This window comes from Sceloporus occidentalis, unplaced genomic scaffold (assembly GCF_023333645.1).
Source record: "Sceloporus occidentalis isolate IW3139 unplaced genomic scaffold, rSceOcc1.0.p SCAF_114, whole genome shotgun sequence".
NCBI lineage: Eukaryota > Metazoa > Chordata > Lepidosauria > Squamata > Phrynosomatidae > Sceloporus > Sceloporus occidentalis.
This window is the reverse complement of record NW_028317094.1, coordinates 1,572,244-1,584,676: the sequence shown is the minus strand read 5'-3', so window position 1 is coordinate 1,584,676 and position 12,433 is coordinate 1,572,244. Positions and strand designations below refer to the sequence as shown.

The 12,433-nt window shown below is 44.9% G+C and overlaps 1 protein-coding gene across 1 annotated transcript; it reads right to left on the bottom strand.

Moving 5' to 3' along the window:
- Positions 1–790: 790 nt before the first annotated feature.
- Positions 791–7,330, bottom strand: LOC149282458 (uncharacterized). The gene is made up of 2 exons (XM_089498165.1): positions 7,150–7,330; positions 791–2,256 (listed from the first exon to the last, which is right to left on the bottom strand). Exons 1-2 carry the CDS (start codon positions 7,328–7,330, stop codon positions 935–937), a joined length of 1,503 nt encoding a protein of 500 aa, XP_089354291.1. The 3' UTR covers positions 791–934.
- Positions 7,331–12,433: the final 5,103 nt, after the last annotated feature.

The following is a 12,433-nucleotide window of genomic DNA, read 5'->3' as shown; positions in this document are numbered from 1 at the left end:
TCCCCCCCCCCCCCCCCCCCCGACATCAGCAGTCCCTTTATGCTTCTCTTCCCTTGGCAATTTCATTCCTTTCAGATGCCCCAAAGACCCCTTCTCAGCATGCGCAGGGATCGTAAGGCCTTTGCTGCTGCTGCTGCTGTTTATTCCATTATCGGCCTTTGGAAGAAGGGAAGGACTACGGCCTTTTTTCCTTCCTTCCGGAATGGAGCCCAAGCTGCAGAGCTGGACTCAGGAGGGAAAGGCTGGGAAGGCTCTGCTTTGTACATATAGCTCTGTCTCTCTGAGTATATATGTGTGTTTGCCTCTGTTTTTATGGCTGGGAATGGAGCTGAGGGCTGAGGAGAGAAGGAAGGGTAAATTTTGTGCAAATGCAGAATTTCTGTACACCAATGAGTCCAGTGTGTTGAAACAACAAAAACTTTATTTCAAACACATAATCAGAAATTCAGTGTTTAAGTCAGAGCTGCCCTCCCCAAAGCAAACATAAAACCCCCAAACCTAAAACATCACACTCGTCCAAACCTGGCCCCCACCTCCAATTCCCATAGTCTATGTCCCACAGATAACAAAGCCCCCTTTGCCATTCCCACAAACTAGCCCTTTCTGTTAATACCTGTCCCCAACTTTCTTCAGCCAACATCGAACAAATTCCAAATGCTATCATTCCCATATCATTCTAACCAGCTATAGCCAATCCCACCCCTCTGTTTAACTAACATATTCCACCACCATGATCCCCACTCAAATTTATAAACGAAAGCAATAATCTATAATAAAGGCAATTAAAACCTCAAAATAACAAAATATAATTGAAAAACATAAACAGGCATATGGACACACAAACCTAACACACGGAATCACAAGGGCTTTTTCTTATCACCACAAGATTTAAAATATATTCTTTGTTTTGCTTCTTGATAAATATAATGTTAGTTCATTTCTGGAATTTGTGTGGCTTCTCTCCTGTGTGGACTCTCTGATGTCTTTCTAGGTTTGACTTCAAAGAAAAACATTTCCCACAATGCTGGCATTTGTGTGGCTTCTCTCCTGTGTGGACTCTCTGATGTTTCACTAGGTTTGACTTCCAAGAAAAACATTTCCCACAATGCTGGCATTTGTTTGGGTTCTCTCCTGTGTGGACTCGCTGATGTGCCAATAGGTATGACTTGGAAGAAAAACATTTCCCACAATGCTGGCATTTGTATGGCTTCTCTCCTGTGTGGACTCTCTGATGTTCCAATAGATATGACTTGGAAAAAAAACATTTCCCACAATACTGGCATTTGTTTGGGTTCTCTCCTGTGTGGACTCTCTGATGCGCCAATAGGTATGACTTTGAAGAAAAACCTTTCCCACAACGCTGGCATTTGTATGGCTTCTCTCCTGTGTGGACTCTCTGATGTGCCAATAGGTATGACTTGGAAGAAAAACATTTCCCACAATACTGGCATTTGTTTGGGTTCTCTCCTGTGTGGACTCTCTGATGTGCCAATAGGTATGACTTTGAAGAAAAACCTTTCCCACAACGCTGGCATTTGTATGGCTTCTCTCCTGTGTGGACTCTCTGATGTCTCACTAGGTCTGACTTCAAAGAAAAACATTTCCCACAATGCTGGCATTTGTAAGGCTTCTCTCCTGTGTGGACTCTCTGATGTGCCAATAGATATGACTTGGAAGAAAAACATTTCCCACAATCCTGGCATTTGTTTGGGTTCTCTCCTGTGTGGACTCTCTGATGTGCCAATAGGTATGACTTGGAAGAAAAACATTTCCCACAATACTGGCATTTGTTTGGGTTCTCTCCTGTGTGGACTCTCTGATGTGCCAATAGGTATGACTTGGAAGAAAAACATTTCCCACAACACTGGCATTTGTAAGGCTTCTCTCCTGTGTGGACTCTCTGATGTCTCACTAGGTCTGACTTCAAAGAAAAACATTTCCCACAATGCTGGCATTTGTAAGGCTTCTCTCCTGTGTGGACTCTCTGATGTGCCAATAGATATGACTTGGAAGAAAAACATTTCCCACAATCCTGGCATTTGTTTGGGTTCTCTCCTGTGTGGACTCTCTGATGCACCAATAGGTCTGACTTCAAAGAAAAACATTTCCCACAATGCTGGCATTTGTAAGGCTTCTCTCCTGTGTGGACTCTCTGATGCACCAATAGGTGTGACTTCCGAGAAAAACATTTCCCACAATCCTGGCATTTATGTGGCTTCTTTCTTGTGTGGACTCTCTCGTGACTGACAAATTCTTCTGTAAAGGAGGACAATGACAGACAAGACTGAATCTCAGTGTTAAGAGAGGAAAGTGTTGCCCCAAGATTTAGCCCCACATTCATCCCTCCCTATTTGAGATTAAATTAATAATGTTGGTGTGAGTGACCTGAGCATGACCCTGTTCTGGATGCCCCAAATCCATATAATGACTGTATCCTTACTCAGAGCTACCAAAGAAGAAATTGAAGGGGAACTGTCATGAGGCAATCAGTAGAAGCAGATAGTCAGGCATTTGAAAAATATTCCAATATATATATATGTAAAAATACTTTGATTGAAAAGTGGCCTCATTTCCTGTGAGACTGCCATAGAGTCTTGAGTCAGAGCACATGGCATGATGCAAGCTAACTGCAGAGGAAGCTTCATGCTGTGTGGCACCAGGAGATGACTCACAACCAATACAGTATACAGCTCACATGTGGATTGATGTGGGTTGGAGTTGTGTGTACAAGAGATTGTGAAGTTAATGAAAGTCAGAGAGGAGAGCTGGTACATATTTGTTTTCTATTGCAACTCAAGCTAAAGAACCTCCAAGGACTTGGAGGAAATCAACTGTGTCTGTGAGTTATTTTTAAGTGTGGAAAGTGGTTAATGCATTGCCAATGCCTATATCTGGAGATTTGCTACGGTACTCTGCTATGTTATTATTGAACTCTGGGAGTGTCGCCTTCAGACTGTGCTATTCATTGGCTTTGATTGGAACCAGAATTCAGAGCCAAGAAAGACCTGAGAGCCGGTGTGATAATCCTTTTTGGCTGAAGTATTTCCGCCAAGCACCCATTTAATTTAATTCAGTTTCAGACAATTCTATCCCTACCCAGGAAACATCATAAAGCAATTTAAACCTTTTCGAATGCTCGGTTTCTGCCCCCAAGCAACAATTTCAGTATAAATATCAGCCCCAACTGGCTGTTCTTCAGCATCAGTCCAGTTGCAGACTTACACTCCGTTGGTTTACATTGCTAAACACCTCACTACACTCACCAGCCCCATTGCTATAGCAGTTATTGACTTCTCTTCCCTTTCTGAACCCTGAGCAATTGGAATCAAGATCCATCTAGGTAATGTATTACCATCAGCAAAGCCTTACACCATTCACCACTCCCACCTTTGTTACCTAGTTCTCGCATGTGGTGTGTGAACACTTATATGTGTGTGTGTGTGTGCATGTATTTTGCTTTTCCCCTAAATAAAACACAAAAACCTATTTGAAACGCCTCTGGAGTTCTGTGTGCTTCTGGGCCTGGTATAGTTGGGATGAATCCCGAGGTCACTGTTGCCTCAATCTCCCCTTTGAGCTAAGTATGAAATTCCCCTAAAAGCATAGCACTTGTGGGTCTTCTCCCCAGACTCCAGCATTTCGAGTGACAAAGGGCCTCTGGAATCAACCACGGAGCTAAGCAAGCTCAGGTTGGAAAAGAAGCATTAGAGAAAAAGGAGTTTTTTTTGTCACCCTTTCCACTCTTCATAGACATTGCTCATAATTGCTAAATGGAACCCTTAATATGTATGAAAACAAGGGCCTGATTTCAAGTTCATTTCCTAAATTCAGTGTTCTACATGGGGCTACCTTTGTACCAAGTTTGGAAGCTTCAGTGAGTTGAAAACGTGGCAGCCAGATTGGTCACCTGAACATCTAGGTCAGACCATATAACACCAGTATCCCTACATTGGCTGCCAATTAGCTTCCGGGCGCAATACCAAGCGTTGCTTATTACCTTTAAAGCCCTACATGGCTTGGGCCTGAGCTACTTGAGGGAACGCCTCTCCCTACACCATCCGCCCCTCACTCTCAGAACATCTGGGAAGAATCTATTAGATTACCCAAAGGTCAGGCTAAGAACAACTTCTCACAGAGCATACGCAGCCATGGCCTCCAAGTTATGGAGCAACCTGCCGGAGGAGATCCGTCTTAACACCACCTTGGATGCTTTCAAGAAAGCACTTAAGATGAATCCCATCTGGCAGGCTTACCCAGCTGACCTCTTGTAAAGAACTTAAGGAAAAATCCCACTTCTGATAACAACTGTGCATTTTAAATGATGTTTTTATTTGTTCCAAATTGAGTTTTAAGCATTTTGTTGTTTTACTGTGTGTAAATTGGATGCTATTGTTGTTTTGTGGCTATTTTACAGTTGTAATACCGCCTCGCTCCATTGAGAGAGGCAGGTAAATACAAATAAAACTTATTATTATTATCAGTATAATCTGTGAGGTTGGTGGCTGCCTCCCAATCCCCAAGGCCCCTCTCCTGGCCCTTCCCAGAGGTCCCTTTCTCTCCGCACAGAGCTAGGCGATCCTGGCTTTGCTCCTGCCTCCCCCTACTGGCTCCTAGAGGCCTAGAATCATAGAGATGGAAGAGACTACAAGGGCTATCCAGTCCAACCACATTCTGCCATGTAGGAATCAAAGCATCCCTGACAGATGGCCATCCAGCCTCTGTTTGAAGATCTCTAAGAAAGGAGACTCCACCAAAATCTCAGAGGGAGTTTGATCCATTGTCGAACAGACCTTACTGTCATGAAGTTCCTTCTAATGTTGAAGTGGAATCTCTTTTATTGCAGTTTGCATCCATTGTTCCGTGTTTTAGTCTTTGGAGCAGCAGAAAACAAGCTTGACATTCCTTCAAATATTTAAACAGGGCTATCATATCACCCCTTAACCTTCTCTTCTCCAGGCTAAACATCCCTAGTTACCCAAGTCGTTCCTCATAGTTTCCAAATCCTGCACCATTTTAGTCGCCCTCCTTTGGACATGCTCCAGGTTCTCCACATCCTTTTTGAATTGTGGTGCCCAGAACTGGACACAATATTCCAGGTGAGGCCTGACCAAAGCAGAATACCATGGCACTATAACTTCCCTTGATCCTGACACTATACTTCTATTGATGCAACCTAAAATCGCATTGGCCTTGTTAGCTGCCGCATCACACTGTTGACTCATGTTCAACTTGTGGTTTACTTGGACTACTAGATCCCTTTCACACGTAGTTTCATTCAGCCAGGTGTCCCCCATCCTATATCTGTTATTTCATCTCCCTCTTAAGCCTGATCCCCTTCCCTTTCTCCCTCCACTCTCCAACCTTCCTTCTTGCCCATCTGCACTGCTTCAGTATTTCACCTTCACCATCTCTTTCCTGCCTTTCTGTTTTTCACATTCGCTCTTTCTCTCTATCACAGACACACACCCATTTATGTGATGCATAAAAGGGACACTTTGAGGCTCATTTGTTGAGAAAGGCAGGATAATCCATATACAAATTACTCATTGGGAAAGGCAAAGCAAGAGGGCTGGGACCTGGACTTCTGTTTTGGTGAGGATCAAGCACCAGGGAGCAGTATTAAGACATCTCTAAGACAGGGATGGGCTACTGTTGGGGATTGGGGATGTCACATTGGCCCCCTGGGGATCTCAGGGGCAACCACACATTGTATTGCCTTAAAATAGGAATAAAGTTTTGTGCCTCAGTATCTCATTGCATCCCTTTGGGGAAGTGAAGCAGAACCTCAAAAGGCTGGAAGAGGGCCAAAAAAGGAAAAATAATCAGAGATGTGCTACCATTTCAATGAGAAATGCATTACTAGTAATCTCCATGCTGTCTTCCTACAAAATCCTAGCTTTGGTGAGATATCTGGGGCCAGAACTTAGCTTCAGAATTAAAAAGTCCTTTGCTTCCACCAAAAGGTTTATTGAGAAACTCAGGCAAAAGGATCCATTAATAAGTCTAAGCTGTCTCTGAAGTGTCTAAACCTTTTCCCTCCGTCATTAACTACCTTCACACTCCTCCCTTTTCCTCCCCTTCAGCCCCTAACCAGCCCGGCTGCCAAGGTACCTCTTGCCTTCTTCTTCCACCGTTCACATGCGCCTCTCCCCCCGGGGGCATGTCTGCCACCCAGAGTTCACAGACCAGGCAGTTAACAGCCTCCACAACTGCTTCCCTTCCCCGAAGCCATTCTAGGCCCCAATATCCTTAGTAACTACTTAAAACTACTAGCATTTAAACTACTAACAATCCCCCCTAAACCCTAATACCATTCTGGATGAACCACAGAACCTGCTTCTGACAATTGGCACTTTACAATGCAGTATTTAGAATCCTTATAAAGTGGAAACCAATAGTGCCTCACTAAACTACAAATTCAAATATTCTACAGGATTTTGCTATCACAATTAAACTATGCTTCAAAGGGATCTAGGACTCCTAGTAGACCAGAAGTTGAACTTGGACCAACAGTGTGATGCGGCAGCTAAAAAGGCCAATGTGATTCTAGGCTGCATCAATACGAGTATAGTTTCTAGATCAAGGGAAGTAATAGTGCCGCTCTATTCAGCTTTGGTCCGGCCTTACTTGGAATAATCCTGTGTCCAGTTCTGGCCTCCGAAATTCAAAAAGGATGTTGACAGGTTGGAACATGCCCAGAGGAGGGCAACCAAAATGGTGAAGGATCTGGAAACCATCAAGCCCTATGAGGAGCGGCTTAGAGAGCTGGGTATGTTTACTCTGGAGAAAAGAAAATTAACAGCGGATATGATATCCAGGTTTAAATATTGGAAAGGGTCGTATTGAAAAGGGAGCAATCTTGCTTTCTGCTGCTACAGAGAAAAAGAGACACCACAATGGATGCAAACGACAGAGAAAGAGGTTTCACCTAAACATTAAGAGGAACTTTGGGACAGTAAGAGCTCTTCGACAGTGGAATATACTTCCTTAGAGTTTGGTGGCGTTCTCTTCTTTGGAGGCCTTTAAACAGAGGCTGGATGGTGCTTGGAATGTGTATTCCTGCATGGCAGAAGTGGGTTGAACTGGATGGCCCTTGTGGTCTATTCCAACTCTATGATTTTATAATGCTAGTGGATTCCGGTTCCTTACCCACAGAGGCCACATTCTTATAATTCTCTATCATGACATAACTGTACATCAGTCTCTGCTTCTTCGTCAACAGTTTCCATTCGTCCTCGGTGAAATATATCGCCACATCAGCAAAGGTCACCTGCAACAGAAAATAGCCCGCATCCACAGAGTGATTAAGCAAAAGGGGAGGAAAGCACATGGTGCATCCAAATATTATTTGATCACTTTAGAATTCAGTCCAGGAAATAAACTTTAAATGCTGTCAGCAAGAAAAAAGCTACTGCCTTTGCGATCCAGTTTGTCTCGAATCTTTTCAATATAATATGCAGTATAATCAACAATATAATTTAGGCCATGGCTGGGATATTGATGCTGAATTAGGATACTGACTATCCCAACACATACAGTACATTTAGCCACCAAAGAATTATGGTGCGTTTAGACATTTCTTGCCACATTTTGGAGGCAAATGTCATTTTTATAAAGCAGTTCTGGGGAGCACTCTGGGCTTAAGGGTCACTGGCCCACCACCAATTTATATCCAGAGACATTCTCCCATGGTCCCCAACATTTCATTGATGGGAAAAACAAGACACATATGGACAAGCAACCCAGAAGGCAGTGAAGATGGCCAAAGTTGTTTATGAGGAAGATCACACATGCTAGGAAAGGCACAGCAGTTTGCTTTTGCTTCAACCTCCTGGGAAGGGCCATATCCAGTCTCCCTCTTTCCTCTCCTCTCCCCACTTTTGAGTTGATAGGCTGTAAACTCAGTTGCACTCAGGAACTGAAGTGAGCTGAGAAGGGGGAAAGTGGGAGGAGGATAGACCAACTGGGACATGTTTAAAAGCCCCTGAATAAGTGGGGTGACAGAGGATTAACCAGGACTGTCTCTGCCAAACTCGGACAGTATATTAATTGCTTCCTTTCATAAATTGGCCCAGAAGTGACACAGATGAAGCTAATAGGATAGTGACTCACCAAAGAGCTGTTGTACTTCGGCAGCCTCTTTCTGTTGGAGCCCAACTCCCTCCGCTTGGCCTCTGTGTTGGCCATCAGGTGGTCAAGGGGTCCTGGTGGCCCTGCACTTGGTCACTTCCAGCAAGAGAGGCCCAAAGCCGTGTCCAAAGAGGCCGAGATGGAGTTCCTGAGAAAAAGGACAAGGGTTAGGATTGGCTTGGCAAGAAACCCTGCAGCACTCAAAGACGCAGAGAACAGCATCCTGCTGGTGACACACGCAGATGACATATGCCTCATTTGGGCCGATGCAGAGTGGGCATCCCCTTCCTCCCTCTGCTTCAAACAAAGCTTCCCAGACCTAGGATAGATTCACTGCAGCTCCCCTACACAACAGATACTCCATGCCTTATTAGAGTGGAGAGGGATTAGGGGATGGGGAATTTGAGAGGGCCCTGGTTATGTCCCCGTAGATAGATGTGAAATGAGTGCATCATAAATAAATAAATCATCTGCTGAAAGCCCCAGAGGTCCCCAGTGCTTTTCCCCATCATCAGCCCTTTTCCCAAGAAGGCTGCATCCGCACTATAGAAATAAGGCACTTTGACACCGGTTTAACCACTCAGTGCTATGGAATCCTGGGATTTTACATTCTCTGCCAGAGAGCTCTCATGCCACAACAAACTACAAATCCCAGGATTCCACAAAGTGGAGCAGGAGAGTTAAAGTGGTTTCAAACTGGATTATTTCTTCAGTACAGAAACAGCCTGAGTCGGTTGTAAAAGGGTAGAAGCGCCCATGTCTTGTTTCATTCTTGGTAATATGAGTTATTCTGGTCTGTCTCCTTCCTTCTTCCCTGAAAATCTCTCAATAAGGAAACTGGGGAGACTTTTAAAGCCTCCCAAATGAGCCACTTTTGGCCTCTTTTGGGGGACTAGCCTCCTCTTAGGAGCCAAAGCCCAATGTTTGTGAAGAATCAGACTTGTATTAAAAGTATCCTCCCCATTTCTGATCCCTTTTAAAACCCATGTTCCCCAGAAGGAGCAGAGCTGTGTAAGAAAACCCTCTCAGAAAAGAGACACAAAAGACCCACAAAGAGACACACTTCCTTCCTTTTGGCCCAAGGAGCCTGGCCTCCTTCTGACTCTGGAGCCTCAGGAGAGAAAGAGAAGCCTCAGAGAAGGTTCCGGAACATTATTCCCAACAGTCACAAGCAGCACAAAATGGCCACCTTCACCTTAGCGCTTGGCAGTTGGAGGCCTCAGCACAGCAGTGAAGCCTACCTCTTCCAGGCCTTGTCCTTCCCCTCTCCTTTCCACTCCCCTCCTTCCTTCCCTCCTTGTCTCTATCTCTCTGTCCCTTTCTCACTCTCTGCTCCTCGCTCACTCTTCCGGGCGCAGAGCTAAATAGAGAGGCAGAAGCTCCTCCCCTTCTTCATTCTGGCCAATGGGGGCAGAGGAGCTGGAAGGCCCCGCCCCCTGCCCCACCCTCACAGGCTCCTCCTGCAGTTAATATGGAAGAAGGCAGGAGGGACCCTGGAGCCCCAGCCACACAGACACTGGCCAAAGGCACACGTTCCCAGAGCCTAAGACCCATGAAATGGCAGCCCTATGCAGGGCAGGACCCTCCTCTCTCTGGCCCTGTGGATGCTGGGAGATCCAGTCCAGGGAATGCACTGTAAACCCCATTAGAAAGAGAAAAGGCTACTACTACTCTCTGATGTCTCACTAGGTGTCAGAACCTGTTATTAAGATCAGTAATAAGGTTATATCTTTTCAGTTCATGTCCATTCACTTGATTTTAAAACCTCCCAAAGGAGCTACTTTTGGCGTAGTTTGGGGGACAATCGTCGTCTCAGTGGCCCTCCTATTAGAGACCCCTCCTCTTTTGACCCAAATCCTTTATGAGGCCCAAAACCCCTTTGTTAGGAAGCGAACACCAAATATCTCAGGAAGGCTCTATATCTGTGAGGGTTGGAATCCTCTGATCAATGGCCCACATCCAAACGTATACCAAAAGTAGAAAGTCTATTGTGAGAGCATTGCAGTTGTGATCTGTAACACTTTTTTGCAGAGTCTGAGGCTTCAGAGAAAAATGTACGCTTTTAAAATTATTATTATTATTATGATTAACCTTTATTTATAAGGCGCTGTAAATTTACACAGCGTTGTACATACAAAAGCGCCCCCTCCTTTCTCCCCGTGCTAGTTCCCCACCCCACACACACTTAGCCAGGTCCCCATCACAACCCAGCCTCACTCAAGACATTTGCAACATTGCCAGCTAGTTGTCTAAAACAACACTCCAAAGCAGTTAACAGGGCCCCACTTAGAAACTAACACCAACTTTAATATTCTCCCCATATACTCTCCACCCCCCCCAACATCTTAGCTAAGAGAACAATATAGATCAGATATCTCAAGACATACATGAAGTGATTATATATGAACTGAATATATAGAGCATTATAACTGATCTCAATAACAGGTTCTGACAATATCTCCCAAGGCCCCCTCCCTCCAGGACCCCCTTCCACTCTTCCTCTCAGTCTCTCTCTCTCCTCTGAAGGCCTCCAACTGCCAAGCGCTCAGACAGAGGCAGCCATTTTTTGTTCTGGGGGCCATTTTGTGCTGTTTGTGACTATGGAGAATGTTCCAGAACCTTCTCCGAGGCCCCAGTTGAACAGAAGCATCTCTTTCTCTCCTGAGGCTCCAGAAAGAGAAGGAGGCCTGGCTCCTTGGGCCAAAAGGAAGGAAGTGTGTCTCTTTGTGTGTCTAGTCCTCTCCTTTCTTGGGAGTCTCTGTGGGGCCATGAGATTTTTTTTTTTGGGGGGGTAATCCCAGAGAAACCATGGAACCTCAGAATATGATCAAGATTACAAGGTTCTTTCTGAGGAAGGAGAGGCAAACTAGGAGAGGCTGCAGCTGTTTGCTTTTGCCTGAGCCTCTGGGAAGTCCCCTCTTCTCCTTTCTCCTTGGCTGTCTTCATGGAGGGCAGACTCCTTTTGCCCTTTGGACTCAGTTTGCAGCAATGGCAGTGAGCTGAAGAGAAGGGGAGAAATGGCAGCAGGAGGAGGAAACTGTGGCCTTTGAAGAGCAGCTGAAAAGGTGGGAGGGTAGAGGATGAACCAGGGGAGGATCCCTGCCTAACTGGAAGAGTTGGAGGGTATGCAGAAGGAGCTGGGCCTAGAAATGGAGGAGGAGAAGGGGGCTTATAAAATGGCCTCCATGAATGAAGAAGCTGGGCCAAGTCCATGACATACAATGGCCCAGTGAAACCATGCCCATGTTGTAGGAGCCAGTGTGGCCTAGTGGTTTGAGCATAGTGGAACTACAACTCTGGAGTTCAGAAGCCCATTGGGGGACTTTGGGCAAGTCACACTCTCTCAGCCTCAGGGAAAGGCAATGGGAAAACTATTCTGGAGACATTTGCCAAGGAAACCCTGTGATAGGTCTGCCTTAGGGTCACCATAAATTCAAAACAACTTGGAGACACACAATAACAGCAACAAAAGCAACGTCTATTATATAAAATGGCAAAAATAAGAGTTGCTCTTGGAATTTACATTGTGTTTCTATGTTTTCAAGCTTTGGATGGTTCAATCCATGGGTAAAGAAATCTGTAGATAGAAAGGTCCATCATCGTCATCATCATCATCATCATCATGAAAAAATAGAGGGTCTTCTTTATCAGATTTTTATCAGGAGGGCGACTAAAATGGTCAAGGGTCTGGAAACCATGAAACCCTATGAGGAATGCCTTAGGGAGCTGGGGATGTTTAGCCTGGGGAAGAGAAAGTTAAGAGGTGATATGACAGCCCTGTTTAAATACTTGAAGGGATGTCATATTGAGGAGAGAGCAAGCTTGTTTTCTGCTGCTCCAGAGACTAGGACCCGGAGCAATGGATGAATGCAAAGGAAAAGAGATTCCAGTTCAACATTAGGAGGGACTTCCTGACAGTCAGGACTGTTCGACAGTGGAACATATCCCCTCAGAGATTTTGGTGGAGTCTTCCTCCTTGGAAGTCTTTAAACAGAGGTTGGATGGCCATCTGTCAGGGATGCTTTGATTGAAAGTTCCTGCATGGCAGAATGGGGTTGGACTGGATGGCCCCTGCGGTCTCTTCCAACTCTACAATTCTATGATCAAAAGTGTTAAAAATCAAACAGGAGAAAGGCACCACTGTTTTGTGCATTTTGGATGTTATTGTTTACAGTGTGGCCAAAACACCTTCTCCTGGATATGCTTTCTAGATTCCAGGATACTACATTTTTTTTAAACTTTGGTGCTAAAAGGAAAAAAACCATATAGGACCAACAACAATAACACAGATACAATTAAGAGA